Here is a 24,398-nt window from a genome sequence, read left to right as displayed (position 1 = left end):
CTAGGAGGGCTTTCAGTACATATGGTAAAGAAATGTCCCTTTTTGTCTATAGCCAGCTCCACAGGTGGGCAGAGAACACTCAGAGGGTTGAGGGCCCAGCTGGAGAAGTCTGAAGAGGATGGGGACCTGAGGAGGCAGCAGGTACTTGGCTCATTTCCTGCTGCAGCTCTCAGGCCCTTTGGCTTCTCGCCTGGCACAAGAGTCAACAGCTGGTAACCTGGAGTTACATTTGACCTGCATGTTTTATTGACTTAGTAGTTACTTAATTTTTTTTACCAACATTCAAAAGTTGGGTTTCATGTAAAAATTAGCATTTTGGACATCTTTAAAAAATCCTAGGATGTAGCAGTGCTACTTGGCAACTCAATGACATACAGAGGGGCGCACCAAGCCTGGCCATGTTAACATCTGAGTTTGGCAACCTGCTGTACTGATGAAAGTTGGCCTGTGTGGAGTCCTGGCTCTGGGATCTACTAGCTGCAACACCTTGAACAAGTCACTTATCCATGCCTACATTTCTGTCATCTATAAAATGGCAATTATAGCGCCTTTTCATAGGATTCTTGGGAGGCTGAATGAGTTAACACTTGTGAAGGGTGTTTAGCAGAGCATGTGTCCAGCAAATGGCAGTCGTGGGCTGATGAAGCCTGGAAGGGAGAGAGCAGAGCAGGTGCAGGGCAGATCACGCAGGAAACTTCTTGTCACCAATGAACATTTATTGAGTGTCCACATGTGCACAGCTTTGAACTTGGCGATCACAGAACGCACTGGGGGAATGGAGGAGGGAGGGAAGCAAGGGATCAGGTGTGGGGGAGTACCCCTGGGAAAGGTAGTCCCTGCTGGAGCCGCCAGTCGCGTCTCTCTGCAGAGAGGATTCATAGCAGGGGTGGAAATTTAAAGCCAGGCACCACGGTGGCAATAGGGTGCAATCACTGGGGAAACATGCAGATTCTAGGGAGGTGTCCCTCCTGTTCCTGGCTCCAGCCAGGCCAGGTGGCACCAGGGGGACAGGCACCTTAGATGCTCAGGTGTCCAAGCAAGGATAAGGACAGGCAAAATAAATAACCCCCCAACCCCCATTGTCACTCTGCTGTAACACGCACGACACAAAGATTTAGAGACCCAGGCCCAAGGACTCCTGGATCCCCTCAAGGAAGTTCTGGTGGAAGGAGGTTTTCCCACCCCCCACCAGGCTCATCTGCCCCAGGCTGCCCTAGAAGGATAGGGGCAGTTCAATCCCTGGGTCACTGAAATTGATAGGAAGAACTGTGATATCAATGGCCTGAGCCTGCTCTCTGCCCAAGGGGACCAAGGACAAGAGCCAAAGGGCCAATTTGAAGGACGTGGACCTGGGGGGCCAAAGGGGGCACCACAGCCTATGGGAGCCCACGCCCTGGCCGGCAGGGCACGTGGGCTGAGGCAGTCAGCTCCTGCCAGCCCTGTCCTACCCTGGGGCCTCCCTCTTGCCAGGGAGCCAGACACTGGGCACAATGACACCTAATGCCCCCCTCCGTAGGGGCTGCTTCAACCTTCCCCGGCCTGGCGGGGACAACCACATTGATTTCCAAGCCGATCCCTGCCCCCATGGGGGCCTGGGGGGCGGAAAGCAGTTTCTTACACTTGAGGGGTGGGCACCATGCCCTTGTCCTCGGAAAAGCCAGAAAGCTGGGGTGTTTGGGGGAAGGTCTGGGGAGGGGGGGTCCAGTTTGGGGGCTCAGGGAAGATGCCTCCTCCCTCCTTCCCTTGCTGCCCGCCCCCAGGTCTGTCCCCAGTGGACACCCCTCAGGGCTCTGACAAGCACTGCTCCAAGGCAGCCATGCGGTAGTGACTGGCCGTCTCCTCACCTGCCTGCAGCCTCATGGCCTCTCGGCACAGCCGGTTGGCCCGTGCCAACTCTACCAGGACACCCTGATAGGCGGCCACCATTTCAGGCTTGACGGAATTAGGGCTGACGCTGCCTAGCAGCTGGAGCAGCTCCTGTGGCCAGCGGGAGCGCAGGGCAGCAGGGGCCAGCCAAGGCAGCAGTGGCACACAGCCTGTGAAGGCCTGCATGCCCAGGAACCAGAGCTCCTGCAGGTCGGCCCAGATGCCCTCGTACTCAGGGGACAGGGTCAGCACTGCCTGGTCTGAGCCGGGTGTGGCCCGTGCCACGTGGGATTGCGATAGGAAGAGGATGGCGGCTGCGAAGAACCCTCGGGATGCTGGCGTTCCCTGCAGAGCTGGAAGGCATGGAGGGAACGTGGATGTGAACCAGATGGGCTGGCTGCTGTGCCGGACCCTCACTTTCCCCTTCTCTGTGGACATGACACAGGGGGCCGAAGCATTGCCTGGACTCAGACTGTGCCTTTGACACTTATGTACTGTGTGACCTTGGACAATCAATTTTTCTGGGTCTGAGTTTCTTCACTTGTAAAATGGGGCCAATAGTATCAATTTTAGAAATTCGTTGTGAGAATCAAATGCAATAACCTTGATACACTTGACCAGCAAGACTTCTATAGGTATGGAAGGTGAGCAAGAACCTTGTGGTCAGGCAGGAGAGAGCACGCTCCCCAGGGTTCCTATAGTGCTGACCTGGCAGCAGCAGGGCCCAGGACTCCACAGGCTAAGGAGGTTGTACCAATTGGATTCCTGGGCCTAAAGAGGGCTCCAAAGGGGAATGTGAGCAAGAGACCTGGCTTGTGCTTCCTTGTCATATGGGGGTTAATCCCCACACTGTAGGTGCTATCCAGGAGGCTGTTACCCTAACCAGGTGGCATCTGTGGGTGAGCCAGTGATGGGACTATGACACTGGGGCCTGTGGAGATGTAGGCTGGGACTGAGAGTGCACAGGGGGCTCCTGGTCCACAGGGACATGCTCCCCTTCCCACTGCTGGGTATCCTGCTGCGATCCCCACACAAAGTACAGAGGCAGCTGAGGGTACGGATACGTTACACCCTGTTCCTAGGCATCTGCTCAGCTCCTCCAACCTGACAGATGGGGCAGAGGGAACAGGCAGGGACAGAGGGACCCAAGCAGACACCCACAGCCAAAGTGGGAGACACAAAGGGCTGCCAGGGGCTACAAAAGGTGCCCCTCCCCTTGCTTACAGCCAGGGTAAGGCAGGGTTTGGGGGAAGGTGTGCACAGAAGGGCACCGAGTGCTGAAGCCTGTCACTGAGGAGGGTGAGGTGCAGAGCAGAGAAAAACATCAATGGAGGGAAGTCAGGTTTCTGACTCAAGGATGGGGGTGGCTCTACCACCATTTGAGAGTCCCTGGGCTGTCAGGGATCCCAGGTGCCTATGCCTGTGCCTTTGAACAGGTCTGTACTTAACACCCACCAGACCTTGCCTTAAAAGTCTTCAAAAGAAAGAGAATATTATCATTTTGGGAAGAAGGGTGGGAGTGGAGATGTACTGCAAAGATTTCCTCTTATTATAAACTTCTGCAAAACCATTTTCTGAAAATGGGGACTTTTGCCTAGGATACAGCAGGTCTACCCAGGTCTCCTGCCCTCACCCATTAGGACTGGATCCCTAGGGCTTACCTGGAGAGGTGCTTAGGAGCCGGGCCATGAGGAGGCCCAGGGTGGCCACATTGGCTGCCAGAAGCAGTCTTCCCTGCTGTTGCACCAGTGCAGGCAGTGATGTCATCAGGGTGTTCATGAGAGATGTGAAGCAGGCGTCACGCCTGAGAAGAAAGGGATGGAAAGATAGGAGGCAGGTGGGGGGTTAGTAGAGCTAGGTCAAGTCCCTTGGAAAACTTGGGATCTGGGCTTCCACTTTCACTTGGCCAGGGTTTGGCAAGAAATTAGGCACAGGGTGAAGAATTAATTTTGGACCCCAATCAAGGGATCCAGGGAGCAGAAACTGGGTTATGGCTGGAGCAGGTGGACATGCTGACACAGTACCTGGGAGTTCCAGACACATACCACATCCTTGTGTGGGGCTAGCTTTGTCAATTCTGAGATTCTTTCACTCTTAACACTAGTAGAAACCCATGGGGACAGGGAAGTAAGGTAGGAGATTGAGAGTTGAGGCAATTGGAAGCCCCCTTTCCCTCCTCTGGCCTCCCCTGCTACCCTCTCCTGAGCCCCTCACTTGATCAGCCCTGGTGCGGTGACCACGAGGTTGAGAAAGATGTGGCAGCAGGTCTGCAGGCCGATCTCAACACTGTCAGGCAGCACTGAGGTGTCATGACCAGGGGACGTGAGCTCCCATTGCTGCAGGAAATACTTGCACAGGAGCGAGGGGGCCCCCTCCTTGATCAGAATCTCCCGGGGCCCATCTTCAACAGTCAGGTGGCACCAGCCGGGCAGAAGCAGCCTGGGTGTGGAAGGGACAGATGCATGTGGGGTTGAGAAAGATGAAGGCATACAGATTCCCCTTTTTAAGGACATCCTGCCTAAGAAAAATGAAAGGTGTTTTGTAGATATCACAGAAAAAGCACAAGCTTTGTAGCCACACAAACCCACTACCAAAATTGGGCTCTGCCATGTAATATGACTCTGGACAAGCGGCTTTAACCTCTGTGAGCCTCAGCTTCCTCATCTTTAAAATGTAGATGAGACTTATGTCAGGTTTGCTATGTGGACCAAATGCCATCATTTTGGTAAAGGGTATAGCAAAATACCTGGCTTGTAGTAGATGTTCAGTAAGTATAAATTCTCTTTTAATTGAAAAATCTGGGGTTGGCAAGTGATACTTGGCAAGAGTCCTGTGGGTACAAGACCCCTCAAACAAACAGAGGTAACCCTGCAGGAAATCTCATGGTCCAATCAAGAAGCCTGGCATGGCCCAGGTTGGGGAAGAAGGGGTGTCCATGTGTTATCCTTTTCCTGAGAATGGTCTAGCAGGACAGACTGTTAACTACAAACTCACCGGAGAGCATCTCCTGGCCAGGTGGACCCTGGGGTGGTGGGGGAGATGGCCAGGGTGGCCACCTGCTGGGAAAGGTCATTGGCCTCCTCCGCCTCCTCGTAGAGGGTCTTGGCATAGCGGACGAGGAAGGGCAGCAGCTGGCACACTTCCTTACGCAAGGATGAGGTCTCCTCAGCCAGCCAGGCACCCAGGATGCGCACCGAGGCAAACACAAAGGGCTCCTTCTGCTTCTCCGGCCCCACCTGTTGCCACAGGACCCCCTTGAGATGGAGCAGGACCAGAGACCCTTCCCTGCCTGGCCGGCCTGCCAGCCAGCCTAGGAATAGCACAACTGTAAGGGAAATCTGGTCTGTGAGCTCTTTAAAGGCAGGCAAATAGCTTTATTCTACCTGAGCAGCCAGCACCTCGCACATGGTAGGGTCATACCTGGCACAGAGCAGGCCAGGTCCTCAGTGCATGTCCGCCTAGAGAACTGGATCTCAGACATGGCCCTGCACTTGTCACATCCCTCTTTCTCCCTGCATCTAAGGTACCTCGAGGCTGGAGGATACTCACAGGTCTAAAGCTAAGCAACCAATTCATTTACAGTGCTCTGACCTGGGGTGGGAAGGAAGAGTCCAGCTACATGTAAATGCCCCCAGTGGTGGGACTGGGGGGAGCTTAGGATGGTGCATGGGATACATGGCTGATGAGTTTGGTGGCTGGAGCAGGACTAGAGAACAGGATCACAACTGAAGCCCTGTGAAACAGGATAGTTGGATTCTCAGACCAGGAGTGAGGAGGGGACACAGGGAAGGAAGTCAGATAGATTTACCTGGACATCTACGGAAGCCAGGAACTAGGCAGCCCTGCTCCTCTTCCCTGCATCATTACAAGTTTGCTGTGTTTGCACGCATATAAAACAACGCTGTAGAGTGAGCAGAACAGACTGCTTCGATTTTGTGTGCGTGTGTTGGGGAGAGATGTGTGGTGTGTAGTGTGTGTGTATTGGGGAGCAGTGTGTGAGTGGGAGGTTACTGTGTTGTGTGTGTGTGTGTGTACTGTGATGTGGGTGCACATATGGTGTGTGGTTATGGTGCTTGTGTGGAGGCTCAGGAGGGAGAGGGAGGGAGGCTCCACGGCAAGCTACTCCCTGGAGTGCCTGCTAAGTATCAGGCGGCGTGTCTCTCCCCATTACACTCCTTTCCCTTGCCTTCCGGCTCCTGCACTGGCTCCCCCCACACTGGGCTCCCTCTGTGGGCCCCTACACCCTCACCTGCAGCAGGTAGTGAATGACGGCCCCGATGGCCTCCTTCATAACGCTCACTAGCTGCACCTTCTGCGGCTCCTTAAGCAGTGACTGCTCACAGCGGGTGCACTCCTGGATCCCCAACTCCATGAGGGCATAGCAGGCGGTCACTACATCCTCTTTCACCTCTGTGCCTGTCTCTTCCAGCGCCAACCGCACCTCCACGCATGCCAGATTCACCAGCAGGGCCAGGAACTTGCTCCCGGAACTGCCCGCCGGGATCCAGTCGGAGCCGCAGGCGTGTGCCAGGCGGGCTGCCAGCTTCAGCGCAGGGTTGCGCTGCCAGGAGCTCAGCTTGCTTCCCAGGATGCGTGCCAGCCCGGCTTGCAGATCCCGGAGGCATTCAGGGGGCACGGTTGTTGGGGGCAGAAAGAGGGGCAGCAGCTGGCAGAGCTCAAACTTGCTGGCATCCTCGGCTTTCTGGAAATCCTCACTGAGGCCCCGCAACACAGCCAGCAGGTCGGGCTCTGCCTCCTTCCAGCACTGTGTCTCAGCAGCGGCCAACAGCCCCACCAGGAGTGCCAGAGCCTGGTCAAAGCCATAGCCATGCCCCAGGTACGCCTGACACAGGGCAGACACAGTGCCACCAGCAATGAGGTGCCGGGGCCCTCGGGGTGTGCCTGCTACCGCTGTCAGGCACTGGTAGGCATCATCAATCATGGAGCGGCGGGCAGCATCATCTGGGTCCCCCCGGGCTGTGAGGAAAGTGCTAAGGATGGGAATCTTGTTCAGGACCTGGGGATGGGCGGCCAGTTCAGGGTCACTGCAGAAGCAGGCCAGCAGGGCCACACCTAGGGCTCGGAGAACGTGGTCAGGGCAGCCATCCGGTGCCTCCTTGGTGGTCAAGAGACGATTGGGGAAGGTGAAGCCAACGGCATCGAAGATCCGCCGTCGAGTTTTGGCATCTATGTCACCTGCTTTTACTGCCTTGGTCACCTACAGGGGGTATGTACTGTCAGCAGGATGAAAGGAAGAAATGGCAAAGACTACTCCTTCCCTGTTCCCGGGGCATCAAGGACCAGCAGGATTAGGTTATGCAACTCGACGCACTCTGTGGTCATTTCATGCAGCTCCTTCTTTCTCCTTGGAGACAGACCAAGGAGACCAAGGTGACCTCTGGGATCCCTCTCATCTGAGAGTCCCGGGGAAAGGAGATCTAGTCCTTCTCTACCACCCATTTGGGCATTTTATCACCTGGCCAGTTAAGTTCTTCCTGATGTCTAATCTAGATGCCGTAACCGGGGTTGGAAGGGGCTTGGCACTCAGTGTTTAAAATCCCCCAAGGATTTAGGGTCCTTCTCTAATTGCTCCCTCCAGAGAGGGAGGATTTCTGCCACCTTCTCAGGGGAAATGGCTCCTGTGTCTCGCCGCTCTGCCTGTCAAAACATTTCCCCTTACATTTCACCTAAACACCTCCTCTGCTGCAGTGTGAGCCTTTGACTCCAGAGCCTTCTCCCTGTTGCCATGGCAAACAAGCAGCAACTGTACTCCCTCCTCCCTTCACCCCCCACACACCAACCCCCCCCTTCCTAGCACTGCAGCTCCTGCTCTGCTGTCCCCAGCTTGGGTTCCTCCAACAGGGCTAAGCCCCAAACCAGCTCCCTTCCCTTAACCTACTTACTGCCATCCTGGCCATCCCCTAGGACCCCTCCCCAGCCACTTCCAGTCACGCTACTCTCTCCAGCCAAGAACAATCATCTCTAGCCCTCAAGTACTCTGTACTAGTTACTACCTGCTGCTGTTACCCTATGAGTCAGCTCCCATCTGCTCTGGGACGCCCCAGAAAGCAGACCAGGCAGCCTCCTCCAAGGCCCCTAGTGCCACAGACTTATTTACCCCCCAGTCTTAGGGGAGCAAAAAAGAACACAAAGGTAGGGGTCTTGGGCCTTCTTTGGTGTCTTTAGAGTTGCCAGCACCACCTACTTATCCCTAGGGACTTGCTGACCCCATTCTTTGGGGGCCCAACCACCCAGCCTTTCCCACCTCCCAATTTCCAGCCAGGTCCTTACTAGCAGCAGCGCTGCAAACTGCTCACTGTCATTCTTGGCCTCACGGAGGGCTCCCAGGTAGCGCTCCAGGGTGGGGTTTCGGCTCTCTGCCTGGTTCAGAGCTGGCTCGCAATCTGAGGCCATGATGCCCGCCTTGCCCAACTGTGAACACAAGAGGGATTGAGCATCTCTCTGCAGAGGAGGGGCGGGGGTGGGGTGGGGGTGAGACTGGAGGATGAAGGAAAGGAGGGAGGGAGGAAGAGAGGAGGGAGGGATTAGCACAGAGGGAGGGGAAGAGATGACTTGGAGAGGTGGGCTCCTCAGGACTGACTTCCCTTGGGGGAGCCCCTGGAAGGGGCTGGACCTGCAAATCCTTAGGGATGAAGGAGGGACCCTGGTCCAAGGTCACCTCCAGAAAGCGGGAAAGAAGGACCTTGCATCCTGCTGTTCAGCTGGACAGCTCACCTCACCAATCTCCTGGCAGGTGGTAGGGAGCTGGCTTCACTGCTCAGCTGTCCCCCTGGCACCAGAGGCCAGGTTTTATCTTTCTCCACCAAGGCACAGAGGGAGTGAGTGAAGAAGGACAGACAGGGAGGAATGAAGACAGACAGGGGTGAAGTTCGATTATCCGGACTCAGGCTGACAGGGAGGAAAAGGACATTCTAGGCTTCCCTTCCCCTCCCTTCTTCAGAGGCAGGAGATAAGCTTCAGCAGAAGTGAGAATACAAGGCGCTGACCAGGGAAGGCTTGGAGGCCTCTGGGGACCCCAACCCTCCAGCCAGGGCTCTGAGTCGCCCCCGCAGGCTCCTTACCTCCTCTCCCTCTCCTCCCTCGGGCAGAGGCTGCTGCTGTTGCTGCAGCAGCAGCAGCAGCAACAGCAGCGAAATTAACCCTTTGCGTACCCTGTCCTCGCCCTCCTGGTCCCGCTACCAGCCTGTAGATGCCAGCAGGGGCTGGAGAAGCAAGAAGGGGTCCCGGAGAGTTCCCAGGACAACGGAGAATCCAAAAGCCGGATAATCGAAGCGGGGCTGCTGAGATGGGGAGATGAGGAGGGGAAGAGGGTTCCTGGCGGTCACCACCTGTCCCGCCGCAGCCAGGTCACAACACGACATTGATGAAGTCACGACAGGGCGGCGATGAGATCACACTTCACGATGGCGCGGTGATGTCACGGAGAGATCACGGCAAAATCACGACATGGGAGACAGCCCTCAAAGATGACAGCGCAAATTAAAAAAAAAAGATAAATATTTAAAAGGGTTGTGACAAAATGGAGTCTTGACAGGGCACGATGATGTCGCGATATGGCACGATGGAGTCGCGATAGGGTCCCCAGGGTGTGTCGGCATCGATCAGCGCCGGCTCGGAGAGGCCCCGGCTGGGATGCAGGGAAGGGCCTGAAGGGGGCTGAGCTCACCAGGCTGCGGCCCCGAGAGGCGAAGTCTTCTGCGAGAGCGGTGCTCCAGGAGCCTGGGGCCGCTGCTCACGCCGCGTTGCCCACTCCAGGCTCCAGGCTACTGCAGCTCCACCCCCACCCCCGCATGGCTCTCGACCAATCTACGGCTGCTTCACTCCGAGCTCTGGCCAATGGCATGTCTGGGCGCTAAGCCGTAGGGGGTGCCGCCGTTGCCGCCATCTTGCTTGTGGGTATTGCCCGAGTCTGGGGTCTGGGGCTCGTGCAAAGGAGGCAAGGTGCAGACTGCCTCTAGAGGGCGGGAGGAGAGAGGCTTGGGGTCCAGATTCCTTCGTTTGTGTGTAGTTCTACTCACCCAGCACTGCCCCTCCTCCACCTAGGGCTCGCAGCTGGAAATGCTCTTCCGGGGGGAGGGGCGGGAGGGCTTGGTTAGGAAAAGAGTGTGTTTCCGGGTTGAGCCCCGGGAGGTGGAAGGAGGCGGTGTTTCCGGCCGCTGTTGCCGTCCTGGGAGGCTGAGGCGAGAGGTAGCTGTCCGGGTGGGGAGCCCGCACTACCTTCTTCCTCTTCCTCCTCCTCCGGGTGAGGGGAGCGAAGGTTGGGGCCCCCGAGCCCATGGACCAGGAGGAGGCGGAGGCCGCCGAGAGCCTGGGCTCCGCTAAGTGGCCCTGAGCCCTGGTAGGTGGCCGGGGGCGACTGGCTGCCAGGCCGAGGACCAGGAGCTCAGGGGAGGGGCAGGAGGGACAGTCGATGCCTGGGGGTATGCTGGCCGGGTGTCGGGACCCAGAGGTGGCGCTCCTGGCTCGGCCAGGGCATCCAGACTCTTCTGGCCTGGCAGGTGCGCAGCTTGGGTCCCAGGCTGAGTTCCGCTGCTTTCCGGCCGCGGCCTGGTCGTGCATCTCCCTTGTCCCCTGACAGTCAGGTGAACAGACCGGGCTTGGAGCGCTGCGGTCCTTCTTCCACCCTTAACCTCTGGAGCCTCGCCTTTAGCTGCTATCTCTGGTCTTCCCACCAAGATAGAAAGTTGGTGCAGAATGTGGGGCGGGGGGCGGGGTTGAGCACGATGTGTAAATTACCACGCGAAACCTGCCTCCGGATTTTGAAAATTAGGCCTCTCTGAGGGTCCCGTTGTGGCTGCAGTGAGCACAAACGTTAAATGAGGAAATCAAAATAGAAAACATCAGGTGGGATTCGAGGAAAGCTTTGCATTTTCTCATTTCATGGTGTTTGTGCCCAACTGACAATAATTGCAGTTAGTGAAGTGCATTACCCACTTTCTTCATGCTTTCTATGTGATCAACAGACTGAAAACTAGGAACAAATTGGAAAGACGACCTCATAGAACAAGCTGTTCATTTTTCCAGCTATTTGGAAAACAGTGTCTACAAATATAAGCAAAGCTATTCATGGCAGTCTGTTCTGTAACTTTCCCAAATATCTGAGACTTTTTAAAAAAGCTTTATTCTTGATTACTCATACCAGCTGAATAGGCTGTTTCAGTCGTGCTCTGTCGTTGTTCAAACATATCTTATCACTGTGTACATAAATGGAGTTCCACGTATGTAGCTGACAGACTGAACTATGATACATCCCCCACCAACCTGAAGTATTAAGTAAACATTACCCCCTGCTCTGTCTGAACAGCTGCTGTAACAGAGTGCTTTTATTTTGGGTGTACTTGTAACGCCCTAAATGCCAGAACTATTGCTAGCTTTTCTAGATTTTCATTTGTCAAGTATCGTGGGGGTGTGTTTTCTCTCTCTGGGTTGTTACCCTTTGATTCCACAACAGATTATTTGGATCTTGGTGATGTTGTTACTGCCTCTGGTCAGCAAGCTTTTTAACCTGCCTCTAGCTGTGATTTGTGCCCCTGGGCAATTGTAGGTTTCAGAAGAATGACTAGTTGGGAGTTCAAATTAAATTAACTCTGCCTCTAGATAATGCAGGGTTTGTAAGACATTGCACTTCTAATCAGCTTGCTAGTCCAATGGTGTTTATTACTCGAGTTTTGAAAACCTATTCATTTCTTTTCTGCTTCTCCCACCCACCTCTAAGGCTATTAATGACAGGTGTTGAGTCACCTTGAGTTTTAAATCCTTTTGTGGTAGGCAGAAATGTGTTGGGTAAGATTCACACACACACACGCACACATAGCCATTCCATCTTGGAAGGCTGTAGAGAAGTTGCTGGATATACTTTCTAACTTAGGCTCCGTTTCATAATCTCTTGAACATGTCTCTGGCCCACACACCTCTTTTCTGTCCCCTGCTCCCATAAATACAATATAAAACAGCTAGAAATAGTAGTGCATGGAAGTGAATGAGAAAGAGTCTTTCAGATGCTTATGGCACAGTGAAAGCCTTTTTTTTTTTTCGGGTGGGCTGCACATCAGTTTTTTAGCTGTGTGTGCATCTGTGTTTGTTTCTTGGTATTAGTCAGCACTGATATCACCCCAGGCAGTGCTGATCTCCCTGTATGATGGCTGGGAATGGAGGTTAGGGGTTGTCTGTTGTGTCACTTGCCAGATGTGGTGCATAGTTAGGACAGAAGGTTTTTTAGTTGCCTGTTCGGAATTCAGTTAACCCTCATAATGTTGCCAAGATTTATATAATAATTTATACAAAATAGCAAAGTTGTGTAAGAGGGAAGAAACATGGAAAATCTTTTTCTGCTGAAAGGGACCTAAGTCATACAGCCTGGAGGCTTTAGGATAGCCAGCACAGTGCAGAGATGGGGAGTGGTTAACACTGAGGTGTAAACTGGATAGATTTTTAAGGTAATAGTGGTGGGTGGGGACAAACTGGAGAGTACACGTCCTCCCTACAGACAATCATATTAAAAATTTTAAAAACACTGGGCCAGACATAACTGTCTGTCTTACTTCTGAGGGTCCGACCTCTTTCTGTCATAGATAAGAAAGTATGTTTGGTCAAAGTCATAAAGCTGTTGGTAGTAGAACTGTAACTAAACTCAGATCTTATTTTCTGGCTGGTGCTCTTTGCATTCTATCATATAGATTAGAAAATAATGGAATAGGGCGGCGCCTGTGGCTCAGTCGGGAAGGCGCTGGTCCCGTGTGCTGAGGGTGGCGGGTTCAAACCCGGCCCCTGCCAAACTGCAACCAAAAAATAGCCGGGCGTTGTGGCGGGCGCCTGTAGTCCCAGCTACTCGGGAGGCTGAGGCAAGAGAATCGCTTAGGCCCAGGAGTTGGAGGTTGCTGTGAGCTGTGTGAGGCCGCAGCACTCTACCGAGGGCCATAAAGTGAGACTCTGTCTCTACAAAAAAAAAAAAAAAAAGAAAATAATGGAATATAAAACGTTTTAGTTTTTAGTGGATTTGTTTCATATCCCTCCCCAATGTTGTTATCCTGATAATTATAGGCTATGTCAAAGCTCAGATTTGAAATTTATAGGCAGGGGGAAGCAGTAAAAGACAGATTCTGCCCTGATCTGTCACATTCTCTAGCCTTCCACATTTCCAGGAATCAATTATTAATTACTTGGCATACAATTTCTTCTCTTTTTGTCTTTCTAGTGTACTCATTCAGCCCGTCTGGAAGGCCATGGAGAAGAGGCTGGGAGTCATGCCAAATCCTGCTTCCTGGATTTTATCAGGATATTGTTGGCAGACATCTGTGAGGTGGTTGAGAAGCCTGTACCTGTTTTATACTTGCTTTTGCTTCAGTGCTCTGTGGTTGTCAACAGGTACTATTTTCTTTATAGTTTTAAGATTTTTAAAAGGCACCTTATGTGAGTCCTTCAGTGAATTTTAAGGACTGTTAGGAGGTGGAACGGTCATTTTTTTGGTGGATATGTAGTTTGTTGTGTTTGTTGTGTTTTGGAACCAGAATTTAATTTGGATTCTTTCTCTTAAGGGAGCCTTGGCACAGTCATTTTGAGATTGGATAAAGCTGTATTAAAAACAAAAAGGTTTCAAAAGTTGAACAGCTGGGGAGGAACTAGAACTGCCTGTTTCCATTTAATAACTATAAAACCTTGGGCAAAGTTACTTACTGTCTTTAAGAAAGGGTAACATCTACCTTAGAGTTTGATTTGAGGTAGATACTATTTTATTACAATTAAAGCATGTAGTACAGTACTCTGAACATGCTTTGATTACTTTTCTTTGCTGAAGGAATCTACACTTACAGGAAGACTGTGTGCCTTGATTTTTCCATACAAGCAATCTGTGTTAATAGATTTTATAGAGTATGTTTTCTTCCTGGAGATTATTTCACTGGAATCAGTACTAACAAGGCCAAATTTCAAAGGAGAATACCCTTTCTGTCTTTATTCTTTCGGTTCTTTTGTTAACATGGTTTCTTTCAAAGTATGGAGTGTGAGAGAACAGCAATTTGAGAAAGACTTCTGAGTATGCTGCTATTCTGGGTAGTCACTAAAAGATTTCTGTAAAGACACTGTCTGGGATAACTAATCAGCCTTTTGCTGACTATATAACAGACTATATTAGGCCAACATTTTATGTAAGATTATTTAAATTAAATAAATAATTGTTTTAACACGATCAGAGTAGGAAAATCACATGTTTTTTATTTTCTTTTTTTTGAGGCAGAGTCTCAGTGTGTTGCCTTTGGTAAAGTGCTGTGGTGTCACAGCTCACAGCAACCTCCAACTCTTGGGCTTAGGTGATTCTCTTGCCTCAACCTCCCATGTAGCTGGGACTACAGGCGTCCGCCACAATGCTTGGCTATTTTTTTGTTGTAGTTGTCATTGTTGTTTAGCTGGCCCAGGCTGGGTTTGAACCTGCTAGCCTCAGTGCATGTGGCCTGTGCTATAACCACTGTGCATGTGGCCTGTGCTGTAACCACTGTGCTATGGGCACTGAGCCAAGAAATCACATTTTTTGAAGTGTACTTGCTATATACCAAATTCCTGATTATAAACATTACATACCTCGTCTCATTTAATCTTTATGATAATCCTAAAACAGATATTTTATTCCCATTATATAGATAAGGAATTTGAGGCCTAGAGGGGCAAAATGACTTGACCAAGGTCATACAGCAAGAACACGACAGATTCATGTCTGGATTCTAAACTCAAGTTTGTCTACTCTAGAACTCATATTCTTTGTCTTTTGCTACTCTGCCTTCTCACTACAAGTGATCTTTCGCAGGACCAAAGACAATTTTTTTTTAAATCCAGAATCATTATTCAGATTAATCTTCCTCTTGGGATGAGGAAGAAAGTCCATCTTTTTCTACATTTTCCAGTCTAATACTTGGTTAAACATAGCATTTTGGGCTCATTAGGCAAGTCTTTAGTACCCCTTGAGCTTGGTACTTAAAAATAGCACCACAATGGGCAGGTTGAATATAAAAGTGCAAAAGTGTTGTTGTTAAAAGTGGTTCTGGTGAGGATTAGATTGTACCCGTTCATTTTACAAAAGTTTGGTCTTTTAGGGCGGCACCTGTGGCTCAGTGAGTAGGGTGCTGGCCCCAGAGGGTGGCGGGTTCGAACTCGGCCCCAGCCAAACTGCAACAAAAAAATAGCTGGGCGTTGTGACAGGTGCCTGTAGTCCCAGCCACTTGGGAGCCTGAGGCAAGAGAATTGCTTAAGCCCAAGAGTTTGAGGTTTCTGTGAGCTATGACCCAATGGCACTCTACCCAGGGCAACATAGTGAGACTCTGTCTCAAAAAAACAAAAAAACAAAAACAAAAAAAATTTAAATTTCACAAATTAAAAAAGAATGCAGTATCCTAATGAGGAATAAAAGGCATAAATAGAGAGTACCATAAATAAGAAATTAAAATGAATGTATTTAAGCTGCTCATTCTCTTTACCAAGCAAAGAACTGCAGATTAAAATGAGAAATCCTGTTTAAGCTATCATACTGATAAAGATTAAAGTAAAAATATCTAGTGCTGCCAAGGGGTGATGTGATTGCCCTGATACAGTGCTGGGAAGTTTGAACAAACAACTTTTTGGCTTAAATATCAAGAGCCCTAAAAAGTTCATATCCTTTGACGTAATTCCCTTATTAAGAATTTATCTCAAGGATGCATTTAGATGAGAAGAAGAGCACTCATCAACACTCATTTATTCTGTTCTGAAAACATTGCTATAATCTGCCTAACAATAAGAGGGTAGTGAAATTTTTGCATATCCACATGGTAGATTCATAGTTTAAAATAATGAGTACATGGGAAATGCTCCTAATATTGAATGATAAAACTGCCTACTTACTATAGTGTCAGTTTTGCGAAAAGAAAAATTATATAATAGAAAGTATTCTGAGGTTGGATGCGGTGGCTAATACTCAGGTAATCCTAGTATTCTGTATGTGTCTGTGCAGGATTGCCTGAACTCAGGAGTTCCAGACCAGCCTGAGCAAGAGCGAGACCTCGTCTCTAAAAAATAGTCAGGCATTGTGGCAGCCTCCTGTAGTCCCAGCTAATTGGGAGGCTGAGGCAAGAGATCGCTTGAGCTCAAAAGTTTGAGGTTGCTGTGAGCTATGATGCTAGGGCACTTAACCCTAGGGAAACTGAGTGAGACTCTGTCTCAAAAAAAAAAAAAAGAAAGAAAGAAAAAAAGAAAATATTCTGAAACAACATATCTAACTAAAAGTTCATATGTTTTTTGAGTGGTGACATTACTATCGCTATACTTTTCCAGAATTTTTTTCCAGTGTATTTGTAGAACTTTTTTTATAAAGGGGAAAAATCCTACTTAAAAAAGCAACAACAAAATAATAGCACCAAAAATCTATTGGTGGTAGCCTGGCTCAGTATTTATCTACTTGTGATTTTATTCAATTTGTACCTGAACTCTAAGTTTTTTCCCAGATAAAATACATTCTTGATTGTTTGCTGTTGTTATTTAGCTCATGGATTATATAGATTATTTCTTTCCTTTTTTTTGAAACAGAGTGTTACTATGTCGCCCTCAGTAAAGTGCTGTGGCATCACAGCTCACAGCATCCTCCAACTCTTGGGCTTAAGTGATTCTCTTGCCACAGCCTCCCAAGTAGCTGGGACTACAGGTTCCTGCCACAACACCCAGCTAATTTTTGGTTGGAGTTGTCATTGTTGTTTAGGAGGTTGGGGCTGGGCTCGAACCCGCCAGCCTCGGTGTATGTGGTTGGTGCCCTACTCACCGAGCTGTGGGTGCCAAGTCTTTATAAAGATTAAACAAAACAAAATAAGGCAGCTCTCTAATTATCTTCCAATCCTGTTTGCCATTTTGTACTTTACCCCATTTTTGGTAGAGCCCCAGGCACCCATTGACTTATATATAGTGGGCTGCTTTTATGAAAAATACATTTCTTTTCTCTTATTTCCTGTTTTTTTTGAGATAGGTCTTGCTCTGTTGCCTAGGCTGGAGTACAGTGGCACCATCATAGCTCACTTCAGCCTCAAACTCCTGGCCTCAATTTATCCTCCTGCTTCAGTCTCCCAAAGTGCTGGGATTATAGGAGTGATCCACTGCTGAGCCCTGGGCTGCTTTTTAATTTCTGCTTTTGGGTTTCATGCTGAAGCCCCACTGCTAGAAATCATTGATTGCAGTTTATCTAATAGAAGGTGCGCTGTCTTTCCCTTGTTAGGTGATTGAATCACTGGTTTTCTGTTTAAGTTTACTGTTAATTAGTTTGAAAAATAGCATTTTGAATGTAGGGGTTCTCTTCTGAAGACAAATGTGAAGAGACTCGTAGAATTTAGAAATTTCTACAATAGAGTGTCAGCTTCTTGAAAGCACAGATCTTGCCTCGTTTACTTATGCTGGATATTTTTAGCAAGTACCAATGGCTTGGCACATAGTAGACACACCATAAAAGTATTTGTTGACTGAATAAATTAAGAAATTAGTAGATCAGGAAATTGTCCTTTGAGTATTAAACTTTAAAATCAGGCCAGGTGTGGTGGCTCATGCCTCTAATCCCAGCACTCTGGGAGGCCGACGTGGGTGAATTGCTTGAGCTCATGAGTTTGAGACCAGGCTGAGCAAGAGCGAGGCCCCGTCTCTAAAAAAAAAAAAAAGAAAGAAAGAAAAATAGCTGGGTGTTGTGGTGGGCACCTGTAGTCCCAGCTACTTAGGAGGCTGAGGCAAGAGGATCGCTCGAGCCCAAGAATTTGAGGTTGCTGTGAGCTGTGACACCTTGGCACTCTACGGGGACGAGAAAGAGACTCTCAAAAAATAAAAAAAAAAAACCTTCAAAATCAACATAACCAGAGATACTCAAATACACCTTAAGGAGATACAGTGCCTTTGAGACCAAGAAGACTGTTACGTGTGTGTTTGTGGAGGACGCAAAGACTCAACCTGGCTCTGGCCACCTCAGACAAGGAGAATCATGAGGCTAATGTAGGCTTAAAGCTAACAATTGGCTGTGAAAACTTTTACTGATATTCTTTGCCTTCTAGAAAGGAGATTACACAGTTAATGAGTATTTCAGATAAAGAGAAAAGGTATTCAAGTCAGAACTGTTTTTTGAGGGCTTACTAGGAGACTGTTGTAGACTAGGTGCTAGGATAATAAAGATGAGTACAACACAGTCCCTGCCCTGGAAGTGCTTCCAGTTTAATTGGAGAAATAAATGTGTAAACACTGCGATGTGGTAAGTGAAAAGATAGAGGGATGCAGTGCACACAGTGCTATTGGAACCAGAAAGGAAGCATTTTGCTCAGGCGAAGGGGCATGGGATTCAAAGAAGCTGATGCCTGAACAGCGTTTTGTTTTTCTTTCTTTTTTTTTTTTAATTTGATACAGAGTCTCACTTTGTCACCCTTAGTACAGTGGTAGCTCACAGCAACTCCAGACTCTTGGGCTCAAGCGATCTTCTTTTATTTACTTATTTTTTTTTATTGTTAAATCATAGCTGTGTACATTAGTGCAATCAAGGGGTACAATGTCAAGCCATCTCCTTGCCTCAGCCTCCCAAGTAGCAGGGATTACAGGCTCTGACCACAACACCTGACTGTTTTTTTTTTTTTTTTTTAAGAGACTGGGTCTCACTCTTGCTCAGGCTGGTCTTGAACTCCTGAGTGCAGGCAGTCCACCCACCTCCTACTCCCAGAGTGCTAGGATTACAGGCGTGAGCCACCACGGCTGACCACCACCATCATCATGTTGCATTTTCCTTTTTTTGTGTGGAGATACTCTTTCTCTGTCTCCTGGGCTGCTCATAATAGCTCACTACAACCTCAAACTCCTGGGCTTGAGCCATGGTCCTGCTTTAGCATCTGAGTACCTGGAAGACTATGAGCAGGCACCACTGTACCTGGCTGATTTTTCTATTTTTTTCTTTCTTTTTTTTTTTTTTTTTAGAGACAGAGTCTTTCTTTGTTACCCTTGGTAGAGTGCTGTGGTCTCACAGCTCACAGCAACCTCCAGCTATTGGGCTTAGGTGATTCTCTTGCCCAGCCTCCCAAGTAGCTGGGACTATAGGCACCCACCACACCGCCTGGCTATTTTTTGTTGCAGTTTGGCTGGATTTGAACCCGCCACCCCTGGTATATGGGGCCAGCACCCTACTCACTGAGCCACAGGCACCACCTGATTTTTCTAGAGATGAAGTCTTGCTCCTGCTTAGGCTGGTCTTGAACTCATGGCCTCAAGCAATCCTCCTGCCTTCCAAAGTACTAGGATTACAGGTGGGAGCCACCATGCCCAGTTCATTATGAGGCTATTCTCCAATATGTATACTTACTTATTCATTGTAACAAGTAACATTGTACTAGTGTTTTATGAGATGCCAAAAGCAAAATTTTAAGGGGATTAACTAAAACAGTTTAATGGATCTACTCAAAAACAAATATGAAGAGTTCTAATATTTTCTTTTCATACTCCAGTGATTTGTCTTGTACATCTCTTACAGCCAAATGCTCTTTAATACTTTAATATTGGTAATAAATATAAAACTGGCTCGTGCCTGTAATCCTAGCACTTTGGGAGGCTGAAACAGGAGGATCACTTGAACCCTGGGTTTCAAGTTGGGGAACTGAGCAACATAGCAAGATATCATCTCTACAAAAAAAATTTTTTTAATTGTCTGGGTACGGTGGTGCATGCCTGTAGTCCCATCTACTTGGGTGGCTGAAGCAGGGTGATCGCTTGAACTCAGAAATTTGACATTCCAGTGAGCTATGGTGATGCCACTGCCTCTGGCCCAGGCCAGACCCTGTATCAAAAAACAAAACTGTATTAATATCGTAGTACTGGTAAATGTCTAGATCATTTGCTGGAATGTGGAAGAATGATAATGGCAGAGATGGAAGGAGAATGGAAAGGGGAGGGAGGTCAGGGCTAGAGGTAATAGTATTCACTGGGAAGCTAATGAGATAGTCCAGGAGAAAGTTGATGAGGCTGTCTGTCTTCAAGGAACCTCTCTCACTGAAGAGGATAATTTCATTCAGTACAAACCAGTAGATGTGGTCCTAAGCAGATGGGTAGAATTTAGGTGAAGTAAAAGATTAGATTAGAGAGGATTATTTTATTGAGATATGCCACTATCTAATTCTAGGACTTTTTCGTCCCCCTAAAAGGAAGCCCTGTACCCATTTACAGGGACCTATGGCCCTTTACCCCAGCTCCTAAAACCAATAATCTACTTTCTAATGCTGGGTTTGCCTGTTCTGAACATTTCGTGTAAATGAAAGGGTGTGTGGCCTTTTTTGTCTTACTTATTTCACTTAGCGTAATGTTTTCAAGGTTCACCTGTGTTGTAGCAGGTATTAGTACTTTTTTATGGTTGAATAATATTCTGTTTTATGGATATACCACATTTTGTTTATCCATTAATTAGTTGTGGGACTTTGGTTTCTACTTTTTAGTTATTATGAATAATGCTGCTCTGAACATTTGTGTTCATATCTTTTGGATCATATGGTAACTCCTGATTTAACTTTTTGAGGAACTTTTCTATAGTAGCAGCTGCACCATTTTACATTCCCATCAGCAATGTAGGAGAGTTCTAGTTAGGAGAGTTCTAGTTTTTCCACATCCTTGCCAACGCTCGTTATTGTCCCATCTTTTTTATTGTAGTAGAGAAAGTTAATTGAAGGTTAGAAAAATCAAGAAAGGCTTCCTGGAGGAGAAGGAACTTGGCTTGGGTTTAATACATATCCAGTTTGCAGACAAACTGACACAGCAGAGACACAATGCCTTTGCAAACACCTAGGACTAGGGTGTAGATTTTTTTTTTTTTTTTTTTGTAGAGACAGGGTCTCACTTTATGGCCCTTGGCAGAGTGCAGGGTGTAGATTTCTATTATATGGAATGGCCAGTCTTGAAGATATGCATGTGTTCTCTCTCTGCCATACTCCAGCTGGTCTGCCCATGCCAGGACAGCCTGCATTTGTCCAGCTGGGTAAGTTTAGTTCAGTATAGGAAAGTGTAAGAAAGGCCATTTGTGATTACACATCTCAGCCATGTTCTTTAGTCACCCTTATCACTTACTAGGAAGATGATATTTTAATTTCCATTTACTCCTAACTGGCATGTCTTATAATTAGTCTAAAACTTTGGGTGAGAGAGATTAATTATCACCCTCAACCCCCACAGAGACTGCAGATGGGACAGAGACAGCTCCTTCCTGCCTTAGCAAGAGATTATCTTCCCTACTAGTTGCCATTTTCTTTTTTCTCATACCTGATGATTTTCACGAATCCTAGTGTTCCCAGCAGACACAAGGCACCTGTCAACCTTGACCTCACTTTCCTCCTTTGCCTTCACCCTTTAGTTATACTTTGAGGACAGTAGCCCCTGTTGTACCAGTCAGACAAAGTGCTGTCATTGTCCTTTAAGAGAATGATGTATTTTGAACATGCATTGGTCTTATCTTCAGGAGAAAAGCATTTGCAGGAGACTTTTTAAGTAGCAATGTGTCCTTGCTCTTCGTGTATTTGCTAGGCACCTAATTTGAGGCAGATGACTAATGGAATGTATCTTACAGCAATGAGCCTGCAACAGGAACTTGCTCTGCCAAACTGTCCTATATTCTTAACCACACTGCAGTATAGGAAGGTAATAAATTATTAATTCTAAATCTGTCTCCTCAGATTGTACGATAATGACTTGAGTACATGGCAGTTGGAGAAAGGTAGAGTTTTCTGGCTGTTAACACAAACCATGCAAGCTTTTTAATTCTAAAATTCAGTTAGCATCGAGCAAGTCTAGGGGATCTTGTTATACCACAATTTAATTGACATAAGACCAATCAGAATTTGCTAAAGTTAGTTTCTCTGTCAGTGAAATTAAATAATTATCTCTTGCTTAAATACTTCAATGAAAGATAGTCATCTTAAGTATTTGTCTTAGAAAACTGTAATTTTGGTGGGTTCTTTTTGCTTTTTAGAAAAACTCATTTCCTATGTGTGTAACAAAGTGAAGAGGGATGAGAAAACTGCATAATTGGGCAGTAAGTCCAGTTCAATTTAAAAGCTTAGATTGACTCTCCTCAGGAATTCCGCAGGGAAAAAAATAATAAGATAGCAGAGGAGTCTATAAAAACAAAACAATTACAGGACCAAAGAATAGCCTTTTGGCTTATTTTAGAGATTTTATGCAAATCTCAGTAACTGGAATAGCTTCTATTAATAATTCAAGGCATTCTGTGGCATTGGTAGGAACATAGTCAAGAACTATGTGTATGGTTAAGTGTTTGGACACCTATTTTCAGATGAGCAGCATTGAAGAGTTTGGATCCAAATGGATAACTCTTGATCTGAAAGCCTGCCTTTTTTTTTTTTTTTAATTTCAGAATATTAGGGTGTACACATGTTTTGTTTACATGCTTTGTTTTTGTACAGATGATGTCAAAGTTGTAAGTGTGTCCTTTACCCAGATAGTGTGTACTGTACCCCATGGAAGTGAATTTACCCAGCTCTTCCTCCTCCCTCCCCCGATAGCTTGCCTTTTGAACTAACTCTCTGATCCTTCATCTAAGAGTTTTCATAAGAAAAACCAGCTTATGTGGTTAAGATCTCGTAGCTACTTTTGATTCCTCCGAAGTAGCTGAGGATATAGGTGCCTGGCATGATGCCCAGTTAGTTTTTCTAAAGTACTGGATATATTTCAGAGAGAAGTTCATTGTAAGAATTGGTCTTGACCATCTGCCTTTTCATCAGCTGAGCTGGAGGTAGGAGACAGAGTGACCAAGAGGTGGATCAAGGAGTCAGAACAAGTCTGAATCCTGGTTTTCTTATATCATGTACTGGGTGGTGTGAGTGAAGCCCACCTTTCTTCAGGTTCTTCATCTATAAAATGGGAATGATAGTACCTCTCATAGGATTGTTGTGAGGATTAAATGAAGTATTCTTGCAAATGGACTAGCTTACTCTTAGGTGCATAAATAAAATTCAGCAAATGTTAGCAATGGTTATTACACTACAATAACAAAGTTCAGTTTGGCCGAACGTTTTCTAACCCCCAGGATGACTTAATAGGCAGCAAGTTTGAGTTCTTTGCTGGCTTTTTAAATTCTGTCCAGTGGGAGCTCAGTCCAGGCATTATTGAGAATAATGTAGGCAGCTGGCCTTTCCGCAATGTCAGGGAAAGTAGGCCTCAATTTCTATAGCTTATGGGCCTGAGGTGGATTGAAACCCACTACTGAGTAAGCTGTTTGTCCTTTTTTCATGATTGTTGCGCAGCTAAGGAGTTTGATGGGCCACTTGTTTCCTTCTAAAGCTAAGGAGACATTTCCACTGAAGAGGACTCCTGCCATGACATCACCTCACTCTGTGTCCTGGTTCATTGTCCCCTATATTGATGATGTGCCCATGCTTAGCAAGGCCTAGTGCTAGGTCAGGTTGTCTCTGTCTTTTGGTCAGAATGGTGTTTTGACTGGAGCTGATTCAGTAACTTTTTTTTTTTTTTTGAGACAGAATCTAACTCTGCTGCCTGGAGTAGAGTGCTATGGAGTCCTAGCTTACAGCAACCTTAAACTCCTGGGCTTGAACTATCCTCCTGCCTCAGCCTCCTAAGTAGCTGAGGATATAGGTGCCTGCCATGATGCCCAGTTAGTTTTTCTATTTTTAATAGAGTTGGGATGTTACTCTTGCTTAGGCTGGTCTTGAACTCCTGAGCTCAGGCAGTCCACCCAACTCAGCCTCCCAAAGTACTAGGATTACACCACACCACGTATTTCTTTCTTCAGCTAAGGAAGCCCAATAACACTTTTGAACTTGTGTCAGAAGTAGCTTGGCTGAGCAGGGTGGCTCATGCCTGTAATCCTAGCTCTCTAGGAGGCTGATGCCAGTGGATTGCCTGAGCTCAGGAATTAAGACCAGCGTAAGCAAGAGTGAGATCCTATCTCTACTAAAAATAGAAAAACCAGGCAGGCATTGCGGCAGAGGCCTATAGTCACAGCTACTCAGGAGGCTGAGACAGGAGGATTGATTGAGCCCAAGAGTATGAGGTTGCTATGAGCTATGACGCCACAGCACTCAACGCCAGAGTAAGACTCTGTCTCCAAAAAAAAAAAAAAAAAGAGGTAGCTTACAGAGTTAGCCCTGTCCTTCCTTCCTTTGAAACAATTGGGTGCTTACTATCCTAGACATTAGAAATACCATGGTGAACAAGACAGATACGGTTCCTGCCCTCATGGAGCTTGTAGTTTGTTGATACCTTTTCCATTTTTAGCTAACAGAAAGAAATTATCTTTCAGAGGGATGATGTTACTGGTATCAAGATTCCCTTCAAAGAGTCTGAGGCCTCCCAGGGTCCCAAAGTAATATAATGACGGTGGAGACCCAGTCTTCCTTGCAAAATTCTAAGAATGTAGGAGATTAGGCAATTTGATGTTTCAAGCTGGTTTTAATAGAGTAACTTTCTGCAAAGAATTATGTTGGTGAAGCTCTTGTCTATAATATGGTATGTTTCCAGCTTTCCTTTTG

General features: G+C 47.6%; 2 protein-coding genes across 5 annotated transcripts in view; one reads left to right on the top strand and one right to left on the bottom strand.

Moving 5' to 3' along the window:
- Positions 1 to 695: 695 nt before the first annotated feature.
- NCDN (neurochondrin) lies at positions 696 to 9,992 on the bottom strand. The gene is made up of 8 exons (XM_053576731.1): positions 9,554 to 9,992; positions 9,216 to 9,346; positions 8,158 to 8,298; positions 6,116 to 7,084; positions 4,861 to 5,102; positions 4,081 to 4,305; positions 3,528 to 3,670; positions 696 to 2,219 (listed from the first exon to the last, which is right to left on the bottom strand). The coding sequence occupies exons 2-8, from the start codon at positions 9,246 to 9,248 to the stop codon at positions 1,783 to 1,785; spliced, it is 2,190 nt and encodes a 729-aa protein (XP_053432706.1). The 5' UTR covers positions 9,249 to 9,346; positions 9,554 to 9,992; the 3' UTR covers positions 696 to 1,782.
- A 12-nt stretch (positions 9,993 to 10,004) lies between these two features.
- KIAA0319L (KIAA0319 like) overlaps positions 10,005 to 24,398 on the top strand; it is a 133,013-nt gene continuing 118,619 nt past the window's right edge. For 3 of the 4 annotated variants that reach the window (XM_053576728.1, XM_053576726.1, XM_053576729.1), the window contains exons 1-2: positions 10,005 to 10,225; positions 13,082 to 13,251. In XM_053576728.1, the coding sequence (XP_053432703.1) occupies positions 13,110 to 13,251 (142 nt within the window). In that variant the 5' untranslated portion in view covers positions 10,005 to 10,225; positions 13,082 to 13,109. Of the gene's footprint in view, positions 10,386 to 13,081; positions 13,252 to 24,398 lie in introns of all 4 variants that reach the window. The other variant, XM_053576727.1, reaches the window with a different exon arrangement.

The sequence above is a fragment of the Nycticebus coucang genome, chromosome 22 (assembly GCF_027406575.1).
Source record: "Nycticebus coucang isolate mNycCou1 chromosome 22, mNycCou1.pri, whole genome shotgun sequence".
In the NCBI taxonomy this organism is placed as follows: Eukaryota; Metazoa; Chordata; class Mammalia; order Primates; family Lorisidae; genus Nycticebus; species Nycticebus coucang.
This window is presented reverse-complemented; position numbering and strand designations above follow the sequence as displayed.